Source organism: Vicugna pacos, chromosome 11, assembly GCF_048564905.1.
Source record: "Vicugna pacos chromosome 11, VicPac4, whole genome shotgun sequence".
Lineage (NCBI taxonomy): Eukaryota > Metazoa > Chordata > Mammalia > Artiodactyla > Camelidae > Vicugna > Vicugna pacos.
The window spans coordinates 48454375-48476617 of record NC_132997.1 but is presented as its reverse complement, the minus strand read 5'-3'; the positions used below and the strand labels follow the sequence as shown (position 1 = coordinate 48476617).

The 22243-nt window shown below is 34.7% G+C and overlaps 1 protein-coding gene across 4 annotated transcripts in view; it reads left to right on the top strand.

Moving 5' to 3' along the window:
• The window catches only part of ADK (adenosine kinase), a 410069-nt gene that overhangs the window by 341426 nt on the left and 46400 nt on the right, over nucleotides 1-22243 (top strand). For all 4 annotated transcript variants that reach the window (XM_031682313.2, XM_072971270.1, XM_072971268.1 and 1 more), the window contains one exon: nucleotides 863-977. In XM_031682313.2, the coding sequence (XP_031538173.1) occupies nucleotides 863-977 (115 nt within the window). The remainder of the gene's footprint in view (nucleotides 1-862; nucleotides 978-22243) is intronic.

Here is a 22243-nt window from a genome sequence, read left to right as displayed (position 1 = left end):
CTCCATAACTTTTTGAAACTTAGCACAGTGACAGAGTAAACTGCAAACAAGCCCCAAATCATGGACAATTTTAGAGGCCCACTGAATTCAGACATGGGTTTTTACATTATCTAAAATTGTTTAAAACATAATTCTAAAAATTTAACCCATAGCTCAAGAGTTAGATTTCAAGACAGAACATTAATGACATAAAACTTCACAGCCTTTGTGATAAGAAAAATAGTATGAGGGTTTCTAGAATTAATTTGTGATTTTTTTAATCTTGATCTTTTAAAAAAAATTGTAGGAAACGACATCTCTTTCTCTTGTTTCAGTTCTTTGAAAAATTTGTTATTATAGTAACTGCATTATTTCCAGAATCAGCATAATTATGCTCTATAAACCTCTGAAAGAATTCCGTATTACTCTTTTTTACAAATCTCTCTTAAATTGGAAATTTGAAAACTTACTGGATTTTTGTTGATGTTAAAAAATTATTGTTAATTTTTAACAGTATGATAATAGTTATATGGTTATGTGTGAGTCATCATGTTTCAAAATTATGTACTAAAATCATTTACATATGACATGTATATGAGATTTGCTTCAGAATAATATGAAGGCAGGTAGATGAAGGTATGTAGATGGAGTAACATTCATCATAAATTTAAAATTTTTGCAGCTTGATGGTAGGTAGGTTCCTTGGAGATTATTGTACTGTTCTATTTACTTTTGCATATGGTTCAGATTTTTAAATAATAACTCTTACTAGATGTTTAGGTCTCTTATTTTGAATGTGAGAAGCCGAATTCTTAATCCATTAATAACATTTTAGTTTATTGTACTGCTTATGAGAATGTTTTTCCTCCTTTCTAATTAATAGACTGAAGACATTAAAGAAATAGCGAAAAAGACACAAGCTCTGCCAAAAGTGAACTCGAAGAGGCAGCGAATCGTGATTTTCACCCAAGGGAGAGATGACACTGTACTGGCTACAGGTACACATGGCAACTGTGGGAGATGCCCAGTATTATGGAGATTAATCATTAAAAAATTCTATATTCTTCTATTATAATTTATTTAAAACAACATACTTTTTTTTCCTTTTTTTTTTTAACTACCTTCACTCATTCAACTCACTCCCAGTCCTGCCTCTGGCAACCACCAGTCTGTTCTCTGTATCTGTGAATTTGTTTGTTTGCTTTTTAATTCTGCATACAGGTGAGATCACACAGTATTTGTCTTTGTGTCTCACTAATTTCACTTAGCTTAGTGCCCTCAAGGTCCATCCATATTGTTTCAAATAGCAGTATTTCCTTCTTTTTTTATGGCTGGATAATATCCCTATGGGGATTGTGTGGGAGAGAGAGAGAGAGTGTGTGTGTATATATCACATTTTCTTTATCCATTCTGAAGTCTATCCATTCTGTCTATCAATTAGGTTGTTTCCATGTCTTGAAGCGATTGTAAAGAATGCTTCAGTGAACATAGGGTTGCAATATCTCTTTGAGTTAATGTTTTTGTCCCCTTCAGATAAATACCCAGAAGTAGAAATGCTGGATCATACGGTAACACGAATTTACATTATTCCAACCAACAGTGCATAAGGATACCCTTTTCTCCATGTCTTTGCCAACATTTATTTCTTATCTTTTTGATAATAGCTATTCTAACAGTATGAGGTGATATCTCATTGTCATTTTGATTTGCATTCTCCTAATGATTAGTGATGTTGAGCACCTTTTCATGTACCTGTTGGCTGCCTGTTGTCATCTTTGGAAAAAAGACCTATTTAGATCCTCTGCCCATTTTTTAATTGGATTGTTTGGATTTTTGTTTTTTATTTTGCTACTGAGTTGTATGAGTTCTTTATACATTTTGGGATGTTAACCCCTAATCAGATACATGACTTCCAAATATTTTCTCCCATTCCTTAGGTTGCCTTTTCATTTAGTTGATTGTTTCCTTTGCTGTACAGAAGTTTTTTAATTTGAAGTGTCACTTGTTTTATTATTGCTTTTTTGGCTTTTGCCTTTGGTATAAAATCCAAAAAATCATCACCAATACCAATGTCAAGGACTTACCTCCTTCATTTCCCTCTAAGAGTTTTCAGGTTTCAAGTTTTACCTTCAGTCTTTTATCCAAACCGAGGTGATGTTTGTGTATGTTGTAAAATAGTGATCTACTTTCATTCTTTTGTATATAGCTGTCTAGTTTTCCCAGCACCATTTATTGAAGAGACTGTCTTTCTTCATTGTATACTCTTGGCTCTTTTACCATGAATTAATTGACCATGTGTGTGTGGATTTATTTCTGGGCTCTCTTTTCTGTTCCATTCATCTATATGTTTGTTTTTATGTCAGTACCATACTGTTTTGATTTCTCTCTTTGTAATATAGTTTGAAATCAGGAAGTGTGATACCCCTAGTCTTGTTATTTTACTCAAGATTGCTTTGGCTGTTTAGGGTCTTTTGTGGTACCATAGAAATTTTAGAGCTATTCTCTTTTTGTGAAGATGTACCTTTTATTGTTTTTATTTTAATAAATGTACTTACCTTCTCTCAGTAGAAAAGATTTCATTTTCACAAACTTAATTTATTAAAATTCAGTTCAGTAAATCCACTTTGATTTAGTTTATTTACTTTGATATTTTGAAGATATTGTCAATCTAGAAATGTTTTTCCTGGGGTGGGGGAGGAAATGTATATTTTGCTTACCAAATACCTATGCTTGAATAAAATAAATGGATCTGATTATGAGCAAATAAAATTCAGAAATAAGTTTAGTCCTTAGTTTTAAACCTCAGGAAGAAAACCTCTCCTCTGTTTCTACTCAGTCATCTATTTTATAGTTCTCATAGAAGTAGAATAGGAATTTCATCTATTATACAGACATCTTACTGATTAAAATGAGGAATACTGTCAATATGATTCTGCCTGCTATTAAAGCCAAAATACAAACCTTTAAATACTGTCTGAACCATTAAGATTAAAACCAATCAGTTACTTAATAATTATTATAAACAGTAGCAATTATTACCTTTGTGTTGTTCAGTACTCTGCTGAACACTGAAATTTAAGATAGCCTTAAAGAGCTAGCTCGGAAATTAAATTAATACACATCAAAATATGAATTCAAGGAAGTATAATTACACTTCTTAATTATTGGTACAGACTATATGGGTTGTATTGACTCAGGAGGTCGGTACAGCTTAAAGAAAGATGTTATAGTGAATATGGAGTAAATTTTTTAATGAATTAAATATATAAGCCTGAAATAGATGAAAGAAGAAATTACTGTCACATTGTGGAGAGAAGGAACCCTAAAATTAATTTATTCTAACCTTCTTATTTTAGAATTGTCAAAAGCAAAATTCACAAATTTACTTCAAAAAATGTATGTTTCAGAGTAATTCAGTGAGTGGTAAATAGTGAAGTGGGGTTATAGATGAAATGGTATTTGTCAAGGGTTAATAACTGTGGAAGGCCAGGTGATGGATATATGGGGTATGTTCATTATGCTGTTACTTCCACTTTTACATATGTTTAAAATTTTCCATAATTTGAAGTATATAAAATAGGAGGAAAAGTAAAAAAATGATTTTCAAACAAAATTCAGAGATATTAAGTGGTTTTCCCAAGATACATTGATATTCTTGGTAAGCCTTGAATTTTAGGAAGGAGTTAAAAGAGGGCAGTCCAGTCAAAGAGGATCATGTGAGCGAAGGCACCAGGTACCATATAATTTTTATTGTGATGATGGGAAAAGCCATGTGGTTCATTTGTACAAGAGAGAAAAAAAGTAAGTCATGAAAAAATATTCCTGCATCGGTAATAACTATCTGAAATGCTGTCTTCCTAATAGTACGTGGCCTGTTCCTGTCTTAGCAATGAACTGTTTGGAAAAGTAAAAAACAGGCGGATTTCTTATCTCATAGGAACTGTAGTACTGCATTCCATTTCATAAAATGCAATTTGTTGCTCTTTATGAAGACATTTATTTTAAGGTTTTATATATTTATATATTCCAGATATACATATTGTGCAAGTGTCTTCCTCATTGTGAATTTGCACAATTTCCCAAAATAGAAACCTTTAAAATTAGCTTCCCCTTCCTGTGACTGAATTTCCTTGTCAACTCATTTTGTTCTTTATTAAATCTATTAAACCATTCTTAGGACTGCTTACCAGCAGGAATTTATTTGAGGAAAGACACTGGCTAATCTTTGCTGTTCCTACTATACGAAAATGAACTTAAATTAGAGGATGCACTATATCTGCAATGCATGATAAATACAAGATGGATAGAGAATCTGTTCAGTGGTGTCAGCTACAAAAGCAAACATGATAAATGTTAATGCAGTTTTGAGCCCTGGGATAAGCTATTCAATGCACAAGCATAGCTGAATCTCTTTGCTGTGTTGTTATTCATGGCAGCCAAATAAATGTCAATAATAAAAGAGAATTAAAGATTTTCATTTCCCAGAGGCAATCCTCTAATACGGCTTGATCTTTCATTTCATTTGTAATTCGTTCTCATGTCAGGATGCAATCATTCGCCAGGCTCTGGGTGTCATGTTAAGTCATTTAATAATGATTAAGAACATAAAAATGCTTGGCCTGTGGGGCAATTCACAGAAGAGATGCCAATTTGTTATTGTTTTTCCTCCTTTCCTCTTGAATATGGATCAGCTTTTTCCCACCTCCTAACATTAAAATACTAATGGAAGATGGGGAAGGAAAGTGTCCCTTAATTCACCATAAGTGACATTCCAGAATGGCACAAGGCAGTGCTAGCACACTTATTAAAACACTAATTAGGAATCATTGTTCCTTAAACCTCACACTGTAGAGTATTTTTTAATGATCACTGCTAAGTTGGTGGCATTTAGTGATAATATAACAAAATCAGTTTCTTTGGAATTTAATTCCAGAGACCTTTCTCCTTTTGAGATATGGAGTCTATAAACCACTTTTTCTTATTTTGTAGATAGAATTCTTTGAATTCCTCTTCTCTCAATTGCTTGTGAATCTAAAGCCTTTTCCCTGTTTTTTTTTTTTTTTTTTGTCACCTCTGTTTCATTTGGGTATCCATCCTCTATCCCTACAACCCAGAGGTTTTGCAGAGATTTTGTCACATCCAATCATTGTTTCATTGATTGCAGGCTAATTGAGTTTTGAGCTTTTTGAGGGGTGAGGGGTTGGAGGGCGGACTGGGAAGTAATAGGAGTAAGAGGCAAGGGCTGAAGGGCAGGGAAGAAAAGATGATTCTATCCGTTTTGATCCTTTAACTAAATGTTGAATAAACCTTTTGGTAGCATGGGAGTCAGGTTAGGGAAATCATTTCTGTGTCTGTAAACTTTAGAAAAACTGAGACTAAAGATTACCTACCAGCAGCAGCTGCTAATGAGGTCTTCATTTATTAACATCTTAACTGTATTAAGGATTGTAGTAAAAAAAATAAAGATTTTATACATATACATGTATAAATATATACATACATGCACATAAATACATACACATATATATGTCTTTATAGAAAGTTTAAATTTCTTCAAATTTCTGTACTAAACACATGGCTAAAAATTGGAAGAAGCAATGGGACCTTTGTTCTAAATTGAAAGTAATGCATTTTTACACAGTGGTTCTTACGAGACAATAAATTAGGTCCACTGAAGTTGTAGACTCTTCTGAGTACTTTGAGAATGCTTTCTGGGTTGTTTGAATTGTAATTTTGCCCCAGTGGGAAAAACAGACTAGGTCAGAGATTTTCAGCTGAAAGGCTGGGGCTATCATATCAGAATCACCAAATGGGCTTTTGGTAAATACAACCCTGCCTTAATAAAAACACCTTCCCCTCAGTCTGATACATCCCTATGAGGAGTTAGAGTATACATCCTCAAAAAGATGTATGAGAATGAGGGTGATGGGGTCTGGGGGAAGGAGAGTGCAGACTTGTCTATTTGTTGAAAAAGCTCCTTCAGGTGATACAGCAATGCTGTCTATCCTTCACCTCTCACTTTGAGAACCATTGGATTAGATGATTTGATAATGATGCCTCACATTCTATGATCCTGTGGGATGTTGGAAACAAAACCTTTTAGCAGCTAAGCATCTAGCATTTGAATAAGTCGGGCCTTGGTGAATGCATGTCTTTCTCAATAAATCACAAAGTAACAAGGACCCATCCACAATACAAGCAATCAACGTATTTAAATAGTCTCCTGCCTCTGAGGAGCTTGTAATTTAAGATAGTCCTATCATAGTGTCCTTTATCATTTCATTATGAAGAAATGGGATTACTTAAGTTTCTTGTCTTCATGTTCTTGAGTCCTTAAATTTGTCACCCCATTTGCTAGTTGAGTTTTCATGTTTTTTTTGAAAATACCCAGTGCTTACTCTATAAGAAAAGGTCAGTGTGATTTGCAGTTCTGGTAGGCATAAAGCCCAGAAGGTGTGCAAAAGAAAATGCAAACTCTAAAGGAGAACAGTCTCAGCAGCTGGAAGGATAATGTCAGCACATCATCACAACTCCTACTGCTACAAAATAGTAATATAAATCATTTTGAAAATGTTATCTCTACTACAGCCAAACCAATTTTAAATCATGATCTTGTTGGCATAGGTTGATAATGGTGTGAATAGAACAAATTAAGTAGCATTCTTCGAGAATGTCTGTATATGACGTTCACAGAAGAAAGTTCTTGCCTGATGAAATTTTACAGAATATATAATAACAAGTAAGTTATTAACTCATGTTCCATATTTAGATTTGTGTAATTGCAAAAGACAAAGACCTTTAATTAGCCAAGAGTTTGAAAACAGTTTAGAATTGCATATGTGGAACTGTCACGTTCCTGACAAAATAATATCTTTGGGGCTTGGTTTGTATGGTTTAGTGATCTCAGGCCTGCCTGTCAAGAAATGAGACTTCTTTCAACTCCCACCTTTCTATCAAAGCTAGAAAGCAAAATGGGAGACAGCCTACACTGGGGAAATATTAGCCCATAATAGCATTTATTTTTAGAAGGGCCTTTATTCCAATCTATTGAGGCATAGATTACATACTATAAAATGGACATATATTTTACTAAGTAACATGTAACAACCACCATAATCTAAATGTAGAACATCTTGTATAGTTTGAAGTATATGAGTACAAAATTGGTACAACTTTTCATTATGTAAACACACTCATGCCCCTACCACCAGATCAAGTAATAGAACACTTCCAGCACTTTCGAAGGCCCACCTTGTACTCCCTCCTAGTCACTACCCCCACCAAACATAACCATTATTATGGCTTCTAATTCAAACAGTTTGTTTTGCTTTTTTTAAAAAATAGAATCACCCAATATACAGACTTTTTATCTCTCTCTGTCCCCATACTTCTTTAAGCACCACCTGACTTTCTGACAACGTAAGTTGCTCTCGGCTCTTGTATTCTCCCTACCTCAGTCCTAGAATCAACTGCTTCTTTCAAGTAACCCTGGTTCTTTTATTGGCAAAAGTAACCCTGGTTCTAAATTGGTATTTAGAAACCCAGATCTGGGTGCTAGATATGCACCCAGAATAAGAATCATCGCTTCTAGGCCCTCTTACAAATAGATTGGCAATATATGTATGTATAATAACCCATGAATACACACCCATCTATTTTTTTTTTATCTGTATATCCATTGATATATCTAAATTCCATGAGTTCAAACTGATACCTTTGATTCCAGTCGAACAATAGAGTTCATTCTAGCCTTCTCCTTTTCCTTATTTATAACTTCTTCCTCTGACATTAAAAGTTCTGGTTCTCATTATATAAAATATATTTATTTATTTGTTCCATCCTAAAGAATTTTTAAATTGCTTACCCATTCCCTTGTGTGAAACCCATTTTCTTAATTGGGTACAGTGTTGGTTTACAGTTCTTTTTGTCTCTGGCCCTACAGTAGCCAGTCAAAATATTGTTAGCCACAAGTAACTTTAAGTTAGTTCTTTTACTCCATCCACTTCAGTGTGGTTACATTTTTCATTTGTAATACAGTTATGTTCATTTGTTCGAGTCTGTGTTCCATTTTGGTTTCAATTCATAGCTGGGTTGGTTTTTTTAATAAGTAAAATTCACTCTTAATAGAGTCAAGTTCTGTGTGTTTTGACAAATGCATAAGTTTATGTAGCCACCACCATAGTTGTAATACAGCATTGTTCCATTTTTGAGCTCCACTTTTCCAAAGTGAAGGTGCCAATTTATAATCACACCAGCGGCATGTAGAATCCATCTTTTTAACTTCAATTATTCTATGTTCTAGTGTCTCATTATGGTTTTAATTGAAATTTTCCTAAAATGAGGTGGGGCACCTTTTCATCTGCTTATTAACATTGGAGTATCTTCTTTTGTAAAGTTCTTGTTGAATTCCTTTGCCCATATTAGATTGTCTTATTGATTATGATTCTTTTTATACAGTCTGCATGTAAGTTTTTTTATTAGACAAATGTATTGCAAATATATTCTCCCATTCTGTGCCCTGCCATTTCACTCTCTTCATGGTATCTTTTAATAAATAAAAGCCTTTAATTTTAAAATAGCCCAATTTATAATGTTTCCCCCTGTGGGTAATAACTTTTCATGTTCTTTTGAAGAAAACCTTTGCATACGCAAAGCTCATGAAAATATTTTCCTATTCTTTTTTCCTACAATTTTTAAGATTTTTTCATCTAGATCCACATTCCATTCAGAATTAGAATAGTTTTTATATATATCGTACGGGCTTGAGGGCATGATTCATTTATTTTGCCCCCCATATGAGTAACCAGTTGATCCATCATCATTTATTAAAAAGGAACACCCTTTCCCTAACTGCACTACATTTGTACCTTTGTCTTATTTCAGATGACCTTATATCTGTGAGTCTTTTTCTAGGCCTTTCTATTCTTGTATCAGTTTACACTCTCAGTTATTTAATTTATAATCAGTCTTTTTATCTGGTAACGTCAGTTTTTTAATTTTGTTCTTTAAAGTTTTCCTGGTTCTTCTTGGCCCTTTGCATCTCTACGTAAATTCTAGAATCAGCTTTTTGTCACTGCCTCCCACATTTTTTTCAGTCCTTAACAGAATTTGTATTGAGATCATGTTGAATCTGCATTTTAATTGGAGAGAACTGACATCTTTATAATATTATGTATTCCAATCCATAGAGTATTTCCCTTTGTTAATTTAGGTGGTCTTTAATTTTTCTCACAATGTTTGTTGTTTTCAGTGTAATTGTCTTGTATATGTATATCTTTGTAAGGTTCCTAGTAATTTGTTTTTTCATGCTATTCATTTTTAGACATCATTCTTAATAGATTTCAGTTTCTATTTTTTTAATCGATATCCATATTTTTTATAATGACCTTGTTTTTAACTTACTAATTTTAATCATGTATCTGTTGATTCTTTAGGATTTTCTCTGTGTATAATGATATCATCTATGAATAATTACAGTTTTACTTCTTCTCTTCTAATTGCTTCTTTAATTTTTTTTACCGCGCTAACTCGCACAGAGAGGCACATTGAGTATGAGTATAGTTGAAATGGTTATATTGAACATCTTTGTCTCATTCCCAATCTCAGGTGAAAAACCTACAATGTTTCATCAAAAAAAGATAGTGTTTGCTGTAGTTTTTGTATAGATACTCTGAATCAGATTAAGGAAGTTCCCATCCATTAGTAGCTTGCTAAGAGTTTTGGTGGTGGTGGTGTTTTTTTTTAATTTATGAAGGAGTGTTGAATTTTAGTGAGTAACTTTTCTGCATCTATTAAGATTACTGTGTGATTTCTTTCCTTTTAACGTGTGAATTACAGCTTGATTTTTGGAGTGGTAAGTCACCTTTGCATTCTTGGGATAATCCCAATAGAGTCATGATATTCTTTTAATATACTGTTGGATTTGGTCGGATTATATTTTGTTTCAGATTTTTGTGGTGTTGTTTATGAGAATGTTTGCCTTGTAATTTGTCTTTCCAGTAACATCATTGTTAGTTTGGTAGGAATGTTCTGATGACCTTACAAAGTGAATTAGAAAGTGCCTTTTTCTGCTCTGAAAGACTTTTATAAGATTGATGTGATTTTTATGTAAATATTTGAAAGAGCTCACCCATCAAAATATCTTGGTCTAGGGAATACTTTGTCTGATGGCTTTTCATTACAGATTTGGCTTCTAAAATTGACGAGGAATGTTCAGCTTTTTCTATTCTTCCTAGGCTGGTTTTGATAAATTGGTATCTTTCTAGAAATTTTTCTATTTTATCTAAATATTCAAGTTTATTAGCATGAAATTATTCATAATGTTTTCTCATCTTCCTAATTATGGTAACATCTATAGTGATCTTTCTTTAATTCCTGATCTTGGAATTAAATTTGTGCTCTTTCTTTTTTCCTTGATCCCTCTTCCTAGAGGTGTACTTTAGTTTGGATCTTCCAAGAACTAGATGCCAAGATGAAGTTAGACATCAAGAGGTTTATTGAAGGAAATACCTGCAAAGGGAAATAAGGTGGGAGTCAGAGGAGGCAAGGAGACCTATCAAATTGTGGTGTAGATCTTAGGTTGAGTAGGAGCTACTCACCTGAGACTGCCCACTCTCCCCTTGAACATACTATCTCTTACTTAATAAATCCTTACTTTACTTTCTTGATCTAAAAAAAAAAAAATAGGTTAGCTAGGAAGAGGCTTAGATTGCAATGTAATTAAGTTTTGACAAGGCCAGTGATGAGTCATCAAGCCAGAGTTGCTCATCAAGCAAGTTTGCCCAAGAGAGCCCCACCTCTCTCAAAAATAGGACAGCCTGAAACTCCAGTTTTGGTCTTACTAGCCCTGGAAATTGCTAAAAAACTTCGTTGGCTTTTCTGCTTCTTAGCAAGAGCCCATTGCCTAGATTCTCACCCTCTCACCGAGTACACTGTAGGGAAAAGTCAACTTTTAGAATGTCAGCCTAGCTCTTTAAGGTTCTCCTCTCTCAGAGATCTTATCCCATTAGGTCTTGGCTACTCTGGCAACTCTCATACCTTCATTTATTTAAAAAAAAAAGGGGGGGGGTTGCAGCTTTTCTAGCTGTTTATGATATAGGAGTTGGTTTCTTACAAGCTATAGCATTAGAGCCTAACTAAAAGTCCTTAGTCAATATTTTTATTATGAAATAGAAATATATATGGCCCAAGAAAGTAAAGTGGGCTCATCTATTTGTTGCATAAGGTTTTTAGCTGATTTAACAATACTGTCCTCCATAATCCACTTTGAGAGCTGCTGAGAATTAGGTAGTTTCCCCCTGATCCCAAAGTTAGAGACAAAAACAGCTAGATTAGAACCCAGCCTCTTGAGTCCAAGTCTAGTATAATCTGTTCTATACCATGTTGCTTTATTTATTTTCAACAGCAGTTCTCAACTCGGAGCAGTTTTTCCCCTCACTTTTGGTTGTCACAATTGGATGGGTGGTGGAGGGTGGGGGGATTTCACTAGCATCTAATGGACTAGCAGATAAAGGCCAGAGATCCTACTACATCCTATAACGCACAAGACAACCTCCCACAACAAAGAATTACCTAGTCCAAAACATAAATAGTGCCAAGATTGGAAAAATCCTGACTTACAGTGTACCTCAGAAAATGTATACTTCAAGGATCACTGTCTGCTTCTTCATTACACTTAACCGTTAATCAATACCGATAGACTTTAGTAGGGTAAATCTTCTTGTAGGAATATATCCAGAGGCCCCTTGAACTAAGAAAGCATCCGTATATGATCTAGTCCATATTTGGTTAACTGTGTTTCTTAGAGCTTCTCCCAAATAATCTTCAACTTCTAAGACTTCTCTTTAATTAGAATCTGTTAGAGGTGGAAAACATTCTGATGAGGAGGTGTGTATACATTTATAAATGCATTTCATAAATGTTAATGAATGTCTAGATGATAGCTATATTTTGTTTATAGGTAGGTAGATAATCACATAGACACACATTAGCTTAAATGCTTCTTAAAGAATGTGTCCATTGTCTTTTAAAACTACAGATAATCAATTTCTATAATTGAAAGCTCTTGAAAATATAGAGATGGATATTTATCTAAGAGGTATATTACCAGATGTTTTTCAGAATAATTATTGTTTATACCCAGTGAGTGATTTTTTTCTGTAATTCAGTTAGATACCAAAATTCATATTTCAGAGCATTACAACTTGGCGGCAAAATTTTATTTTGGCTGAAACACTGCATGCAAGTTTTTTGGCTCAGATGAAAGTCTGTGGAGGTGTAGCAGAAAAGTATGATTCAGATAATTGAATAGCTAGAATTTTCCTCAGTTAAAAGAAATTAAGTGTTTGTACATTGATTATGAAAAGCTGCATAAGTGAAGACTTAACTATTGCCTTATTCCTTTTATTAGGGTAAAAACAGTTTACCCTAATTAAACTTGTTTAGAAGCTCACATCATTTTTGATTCATTGATTTTTAAAGTAGCTCTGTAGAAGACAGCATTCCTGAGGACTTCACCCCCACTGCTCAATCTTGGTCCATAAGTTTATTTAGCTTTTGTCTGCTTCTGTTAAACTATTTTATGTTCTTATGTTTAGAGCTTTCTTGGTTCAATAAACAGTCAAGTCTCAAGAAAATGTCCTAGTTTTTTGGTCATATTAATTATTTTGCACTTAGCCATCTATTTAATTTACTTCTAATAAATTTTGCCTGTACTCTTAATTATTACTTTAGTCCTAGAACCCCACTCCCTACCCATCTATAACAAAGAGAAATTTTTTTAATGCTTTGGGAATAGACAGTATATTCATATGGTTCAGAATTCAAAAGGTGCTATAATTAGGGCTGTTCAGTGGCCCAGCACTTGTGAGGAAATTGGCAGTTTTTCATTATTAGAGTAACTATAAAACTTGTCATCAAAACCTACATAGTTTTGAGAGTGAAAGAGGGTGCTATTGATTATAATAGGACTATCCGTGCAAACCATTCCATATGGTCATGCTGATCATTATAGACATTTAAACAAAGATGTTTGGTAAAATGAATTCTTGCATTGGTTGGGGTTTTGGACTGTGTTACTTCTACCATTTCTTTTAACACAGAGATTCTTGATCACATGCTAAGAATATGCCAGGTAAGAGAACTTAAAGGAGTCCAAGACTATCTAACTCCAAGCAGGACAAGTTGGAGAGACCAGACACTGATAAATAAAACAGTAAAGTAACAGTACGAATGAATTCAAATCAGTATGGTTTTATTGAGCACCTTCCATGTGTCAAGAATTGTAATTATAGCGGTAAATCAGACAAAAACTCCTTTTCTTGGAATCTAGGAGGGATAACCCACTAATGCAATATGAGAAGTAGTGTACAATTTTATGAACTAATTTTTTTTTTACATTTTTATTGATTCATAATCATTTTACAGTGTTGTGTCGAATTCCAGTGTTCAGCACAATTTTTCAGTCATTCATGGACATATACACACTCATTGTCACATTTTTTTCTCTGTGATTTATCATAACATTTTGTGTATATTTCCCTGTGCTATACAGTGTAATCTTGTTTATCTATTCTACAATTTTGAAATCCCAGTCTATCCTTTCCCACCCTCGACCCTGCCCCCACCCCCCAGTAACCACAAGTCTGTATTCTCTGTCCATGAGTCTATTTCTGTCCTGTATTTATGCTTTGTTTTTGTTTGTTTGTTTGTTTTTGTTTTTTAGATTCCACATATGAGCGATCTCATATGGTATTTTTCTTTCTCTTTCTGGCTTACTTCACTTAGAATGACATTTTCTAGGAGCATCCATGTTGCTGCAAATGGCATTATGTTGTCGGTTTTTATGGCTGAGTAGTATTCCATTGTATAAATATACCACATCTTCTTTATCCAGTCACCTGTTGACGGACATTTAGGCTGTTTCCATGTTTTGGCTATTGTAAATAGTGCTGCTATGAACATTGGGGTGCAGGTGTCATCCTGAAGTAGATTTCCTTCTGGGTACAAGCCCAGGAGTGGGATTCCTGGGTCATATGGTAAGTCTATTCCTAGTCTTTTGAGGAATCTCCACACTGTTGTCCATAGTGGCTGCACCAAACTGCATTCCCACCAGCAGTGTAGGAGGGTTCCCCTTTCTCCACAGCCTCTCCAGCATTTGTCATTTTTGGATTTTTGAATGACGGCCATTCTGACTGGTGTGAGGTGATACCTCATTGTAGTTTTGATTTGCATTTCTCTGATAATTAGTGATATTGAACATTTTTTCATGTGTTTTTTGATCATTTGTATGTCTTCCTTGGAGAATTGCTTGTTTAGGTCTTCTGCCCATTTTTGGATTGGGTTGTTTATTTTTTTCTTATTGAGTCGTATGAGCTGCTTATATATTTTGGAGATCAAGCCTTTGTCGGTTTCACTTGCAAAAATTTTCTCCCATTCCGTAGGTTTTCTTCTTGTTTTATTTCTGGTTTCCTTTGCTCTGCAGAAGCTTGTAAGTTTCATTAGGTCCCATTTGTTTATTCTTGCTTTTATTTCTTCTAGGAGAAAATTTTTGAAATGTATGTCAGATAATGTTTTGCCTATGTTTTCCTCTAGGAGGTTTATTGTATCTTGTCTTATGTTTAAGTCTTTAATCCATTTTGAGTTGATTTTTGTATATGGTGTAAGGGTGTTGAACTAGTTTTTATAGCATAACAGAGGGAACAAGAAGTTGGGAAAAGTTTCACAAAGGAAGTGACGTTTGAACTAGGTTTTGAAGAATACTTAGAATTTTGGCAAGCTGAGATTACAAAAGACAGTAAGTTAATGGAATAATAAGATCAAAAGGCAAAGAGACCTTTAAGGGTATGATGTATCACAAAGAAAGTCACATATCAGGGGGAGGGATGTGGGTAGACATGAAGTGGTAAGTTGTACTAGGCCTTCGAATGCTATACTGGGCAGTACAAGATTAAATGCTTAAAGCACAATCAGAGAAGGAAGAGATCATTTGGGCTGAGAACATTTTATGGTCAGTTTATCATAATTCCATAAAAGAAAGGAACTACACTTCTACTTGTTTATAAAGCTGTGTTTTGGAGGGATCAGCAAATACTGAAGATGAAGTTGTTTTTTTTTTAATTAAATGCCAAAGAATAAAAGCTGCAACAATCCCTCTAAAAAGTATTAGTGATGAACAATCCCATGGGGTTAGAGTGAGACAAATTTGATGGAGTTAGAAAAATTATAGAGAAAAAGAGATACATATAACCTGTGGTAAAAGCACTAGGGAAAACGCCTTAGGAAATTAATAGATTGACTTGGTTTAAAGATGATAAACAAAGACTAATGCAAAAGGCTAATGAATTCAGTCATGGAGAAAGTTTATACGAAAGTGCTTTCTAAAAGAATTGCTACTGGACTGGTTTTTATTAAACACTTTTTCCCCTTAAATTAAGGGGAAAATGTAACTAACCCATTAATAAAATTTGCAGTTGATGCTATATTAGGAGATAATGTAACTATTAATGAAATTATGGAAATTCTGATAATAATTATCAGAAATTAGAAATAGAAGTTCAAAATAGTGTTTAAAATAAAATAAACCATATTCATTCCATCTTAAAATCCACATCGAAGTGGCAGGTAACATTGGAGAAATGTCTCCATTTTCAGGAGATTTTCCTGGCTTAAGGGTTTTAAGAACTGAACGGTAGAGTCACCTTAAACAAAGAGCAGTAGGAGTATGTCTTCACTAAAGAGTCTTCATTTATAAGATGCATAATGTGATCATATTCCATGACTTAGAGTGGAATTTTTGTGAAGTTTTTCAGGTAAATCTTTGTGATTGAATTTTCTGTAGAACATTCTGTAGACCATTTTCTTTTGTGACTCACATTTCAGTGAAGGAATTATTTTAAAATTCTTATTCCCGCTAGATGTTGCTTTAATATCCGGAGGTTATCTAGATCCTAAGGAAGATTGGATGAGGAACAGTGGGTGGAGGCCTAGCCAATAAGATGAAGTTCCCTGGAACAATTATACAGTTCCCTAGCAAGGTTCATATTTCTGTCTAAACTGCTGGGTATACTGAATATGCCCATGAGTCCTAGAATAAGTAAACCATGGCCTTCACTTTCTGTATCTTACAGCAGATTTTACCATAAATTACAGATCATAGCATGATTATTGTGAAAGATCACCAGCGTAATTTGTTATGATCAAATAAACAATAGTTTTGCAGTCAGGGGTCTGTTAAAGCATTTAGATCTTAAGCCCTCATAGCAAATCCATATAGATTTAAGCTTTTTAGAGCCTTAGCTCTAGCTACTTTGAAAATGTGACACAAGGGGTAATCAAAAAAGATTTCTTTTGAAATGACTTCATGTTTATCAGTGTCTGTCTTTACACTGCTCTATAAAGGATGTCTATTTTCAGATATGTTTTATTGGCTGTTTTATAAGTACAAAGAACCATTTCCCTGAAAAACAAGAGAAAGGGAGAAACAAGAAAAGGAAGGTGGGGGAGAGGGGGAGCGAAGGGGGGAGGTTTTTTTTTTTTTTTTAACCTTAATGGAACAGTTGGCTGTAGTAAACTTTTAGAAAACTGTGCATTGGTATATCAACTTAAGAAGTGGATCATAAGGCAGGTCATTAGGTTTCTTTGACACATGATAGCAAGAACCCAACCCAGCATGCCACTTGTAAGCTTATCTATAAAGCCTGGAGGCATTTGTCACCATTGACAGTACTGACATTTAATCTGGGATCTGTTTGCAACTCAGTTTTCCACGTGTTACTGCATATTTGTTGGTCTCAATTCAACCTCAAAGCATAGCTCGCTTTTTCAAGTTTTTCTGAATTGTACCTAACAGAGAAAAATAGAAATGTTAAGTAGCTACTATTGGGATGATTATTTTTCTCCAAATGAGTCATGCCAACCAGAAACTGGACGTTGACCTCTTGTGCTGTTTCTGTAGTTCACAAGCCAAAGCTATGATGAGTTAGATTAAAGTAAATTAGATTAATGATCCAGGAAGGAGGCCTAGTGGATCATTTAAATGAGAATGATCTGGAAGGCCAAGCCAGCAGGGACTAAAAAAAAACCTAACCCAGATGAGGCAGATGTTGAGATAAGATGTCCTGGATACAGGGGTTGGTAGCAAGTCTGGTCTTAAGTTAGCATAAGTAACAGTCTCCACAGGAGTACAGCAGCCTGAGCAATCCTAATATAAACACACCAGGATATTATGTGAGCTGGGAGTGGTAGTGGGAAAACGGAAAAAGCTCTTTCTCAGGAGGCAATCAGTGTCAATCAGAGAGGTCTGTTTTTATATAAAAGGATCTGCCCTGGACTTCTAAAAAGAAAGGTTGTCAGGAGCTGGCAAACACTGGAATGCCCAACAAACACCTTGGAGTTCATGTGACTCATTTTAGAAGATGGAGGCTTGAGTGTTCAGAAGGATATGGCTCAGGGCTAAGGACAGGGAGTCTAGACTGAAGCTCAGTCCAGTTCTCAGGTTTGGTGCAGAAGACATCTTATTAAGATAGAATAAAAGCTTTGTGGTCACAGTTGGGCCACCACAGTTACATCTGGATGTCTAAAGTTATTCCATGCCCTACTCTTGGTTTATATCCTGCCCTTATTAGGACTAGCTTAGAGTTTATACCCAACTCTCAAGTGCAGCCTGAACTATAGAGACCTAGGAAAGATATGAGCAGGGCAAAATGAGAAAGGAGCTCATGCAAGAGAAATTGGGACTTAAAATGCCAGCAGATCTGAACATGTCATGCCAGAAAGCAAGTTGAAATTTTTTTTTAGCTACTATTAATTGAACTACAGCTAAGTATAACTTACTGTGATGGGTTAATAGTGGAAACAAAGATCTGTGGCCCTCACTTCAGAGCTTATGCTTAAGTAAGGCAGGTGAGATACATACCGGAAAACAGTATATAGAAAGGATTATGTGAATTTTACCCCAAAGTGTACTGTAGAAATAATGCAAACATGAATTCCCTTTAGTGATCAGAGAAACAATATATTCTAAAAGGGACATGTAAACTAGTTTGTGGAATATAAGTTAGATTTTGATACAAATAAGAACTAGAAATGATCTTAGTGATCATCTGGTACCTCTTAAAAATTTTTAAAATATTGAGACCCACTGCTGGTGAGAGAAATTTTGTACAGCTTTCCTGGATGACAGCTTGAAAATACATATCAAAAACTATAAAAAATACATATCTTTCACTCAGTAACTTTACTTACAAGAATTAATTCTGTAGAATAATTTAACAGGTGCACACAAGGATGTTCATAGAAGCATTGGTCTTAATTGTTTTTTTGATTTTTTAACTTCTCATTTCACAGCAAAGAAGTTGTAAAAATAGATTTTCCATGTATCCTTCACCTGACTTTCTTAAATATTAACATTTTATATAATGACAGTACAATTATCAAAACCAGGAAATTAATGTTGATATAATACTATTAATAAAGCTACAGGTCTTATTCATACGTTGCCAGTTATCAATTATGTTCTTTTTCTGGCCTGAGATACAATCGAGGATCCCACATTGCATTAGTAATTAGTCAGTTCCTTTTAATTCTCTTATAGTCTGCCATAGTTTTTCAGTCTTTGTCTTTTGTAACTTTGACACCCTTGAAAAGTACTGCCCAATTATTTTGAAGAAAGTTTCTCAGTTTGAGTTTGACAGTGTTTCCTCATGATTAAATTCAGATTATGCATTTTTAGGGAAAAATGCCACATGTAATATTATGCTTTTCTCAGTGCATCATATCAGGAAGTATATGTTATCAATCTGCCTCATTGGTGGGGATGTTAACTTTGATCACTTGGTTAAGGTGGCGCCTGTCATATTTCTCCATCATAAATATAGTGTTTTTCCCTTCTTAATGAGTAAATGTTTTGCGGGGAGATACTTAGTGTCTTTCATCTTTTTTTTTCCTTTTCATTATACTTTTGCCCTCTAATTTTAACATCCATTGTTTGATCAGTAATAATTATTACTTGGTGTCAGCCACGTAATGATTTTGTTTTTTTATTATTCCTCATACATTTATTAAAATTCTGCCATCAGAAAGAACTTTCTCTTCTCCCCATTTGTTTGTTTATTCACTTATTTGTATCCACATGGACTGATAGATTTTTATTTTACTTTATGGATATAGATTCAAATTGATCACTAACATTATTTGTTGCTCAGATTGTCATAGATTTGGCCTTTGAAAGTACCTTCAAGTTGGCTCTTACTTCCTTTCAACATGCTCCCATCATTTCTTTACTTCCTCATGTTCTGTTTACAAGATGTTCCAGGTTCATCTTGTAACTCCCCTGTGCTAGCCATGGAATCAGCCATTTCTCTAAGAAGCCGTGGCTCCTTTTATTGGCACTAGCTGTTCTCATTTCTACTGGATTGCCTTTATTTCTAACTCCTCTGTGGATGAGATAAGGAAATACATGAATATACAAATACTTCTACATCTATTTCTATATCTGTGTGTTTATGTATTTAAAATACGAATTCTTAATGATATTGCCTACTCCAGTTCCACTCACAGAGGTTCTCCCATATCCCGGTTACTGTTAACTCTTTATGGTGGATGGAAAGTTACCATGGTATCCATTCACAAAGAAATTCTCGGTGAAGTGTCACTCTCCACTCCTCCCTTCTGCATTCCCATCTTCCCACTCTTTCTTCCTTTTTCAACCCACTTCTTACAGGCAGGTGAACTCACTTGTTTCTAACTTGTCCTTCCTGTGCTTCATTTTTTTTTTCTAATAGCTTTGTTGAGATAGAATTCACAAAGCATACCATTTACTCATTTAATATGTGTAATTTAGTTTTTGTAGTGTAGTCACAGAGTTGTGCAACCATCACTACAGTTAATTTTAGAATATTAGAATATTTTCATCACCCCAAAAGAAACCATTTCTCCTCAGTTCCTCCAACCTCTCCCAGCCCTAGGCAGCCATTGACCTGTCTCTCTACATAGGACTTCTGTCTTTTGAATTTTTGAATTTATTGACTTTTGAATTTATAAATATATTCATAAGGCAGAAATTGGTTTAGTCATAAAAATGTTTTTATTAACATGGAAAAATATATACAATATATTCATGAATGTTTTTCTACAAATTTTTAAATAAATTTTTTCAATATATAACATTTTCACACAATACATTCTCTTTTGTATCGGGCCCCTTTCATACAGTATATTTTCATTCAGTATATTTTTAAAGTTCATCCACGTTATAGTAGTACTTCATTCCTTTTTATTGCCATATACAATTGCCTTTGTCGACTGAAATAAAATCACAGAATGTGAAAGTTGTGGGGTAAGTTTTTATTTGGGGCAAAATGAGGACTATAGCCTGGAAGTCAGCATCCCAGAAAGCTCTGAGAAACTATTCCATAGAGGCAGGGGGAAAACTCTATTACATATGATTTCAGTTAAGGAGGTACATGCAGTTAGGCACACATTTAGGCAGAGGTTTGCTGCTGATCTCAAGGGGCAGATGTCACCGTTAATGATTTTAGTGCTTTTCTAGGTACGAGGAGATGCAAGAATTGGACTCATAAAATCTTCTCCTGAAAATATCTAACTATCTAACGTCCTGTTCAGCCAGTTTTCCCAGAGCACAGAATGCCTCATTCCTGATCTCCATCCTGAACTCCTTTCAGGGTGTGTTGGAGGTCAGCAGCTGCAGCAGCTCGTGATTTAATCCAAACAGAGTTACATGGCAAGTGCCAACGTGATCCAATCCTCGTAGAGGCAGACGGAAAGTGCCATGTTTTAGTTAGCACCTTGCATGACATATTACTTTCCTAGGGCTGCCCTAACAAGTTACCACAACCTGGGCGGCTTAAAACAACAGAAATTTGTTCTCTCACAGTTACAAAGCATACAAGTCTCCCGATGTCAGCATATGGAGCAATAAAGCTATCAGCAAGGCCATGTTCCCTCTGTAGGCTCTAGAAAAGAATCCTTTCTCGCCTCTTAGAAGCCTCAAGTAGCTCCTGGCAGTCAATCCTCAGTATTGCCAACATTCCTTGGCTTGTTGCTCCAAGCTCTGCCTCTGTCTTCATGTGGCCTTCTTCCCTGTCTGTATCTCTCTGTGTCCTCACCTCTTATTGTAAGGACCCAGTCTTTGGATTTTGAACCTACTCTAATATGACCTCATTTTAATTAATTATATCTGCAAAGACCTTTTTTCCAAATAAGGTTATATTCTGAGGTTCCAGGTAAATGTGAATTTGAGTTTATTTTTGTGTGTGGTGTGAGAGAGGGTTCTGACTTCATTGATTTACATGAGGCTGTCCAGCTATCCCAAAACCACTTGCAAAGAGCCTGTCTTTTCTCCATTGTATACTCTTACCTCCTTTATCGAAGATCACTTGACCGTAGATGTGTGGGTTTATATGCAGACAAGAGTTTTAAAGCAATTATTTTAACTATACTCCCAACATGGGAAGAAAAATATGTCCACATAAACGAACAGAATATCTCAGCAGAGAAATAGAAACTTAAAAAATGGAAATTCTAGAACTGAAAATACAGTTTCTGAAATTAAAAGTTCACTAGATGCTCTTTGAGCAGTTTAGAGATGACAGAAGAGCTAGCAAGCTTGCTGTAGATCTATAGAAATTACCAAATTCAAATGCCCATCGTAAGTTCTTAAAGCAAACCAGCAACCTAGAATTGATTATTGACCATTGGCACAGTTTTTTTTTTCAAAATTACAAACTGTAAAATAAAAGACAAATCACCTGAATGAATGTTTTTCTTAACTCAGAAAAAAAGAAATAGGGTAACTAAAGAAGAAACAGAATTGTTGTGAATGTTACAAAGTTTTTATTCTAAATTATCAAATTAATTCCTCTTTCATTTGTTTTAAAATACTGTTGTTTCAAGAACCACCAATTATCAGGTAATGCTAGATCTGTAATTATGTGTTTAACATATGATGAGGCTGGCAGTCTCCACAGAAGACTGGCACGTAGCAGAATGCTTGAAGCTGCTGTTGGTCCAATCTGTAGCTCAGAAATTTTCCTGAAAGTAACGTCTAGTGTTCAAATTACATATCCATTTATGGAGACAAAACCCACTGAGTACAGGCAGAATTACTGAATCATTACAGAGTAATTGATTAAAAATCCAAATCAAACTTTGATATTATGTATCCATGTGAGTCAGTGCCTCGAAACTGGGGGGCAGGAAAAGGTAGGAGCTTATTAAGAGGCACAAGAAAATTTTTAGAAGTAAT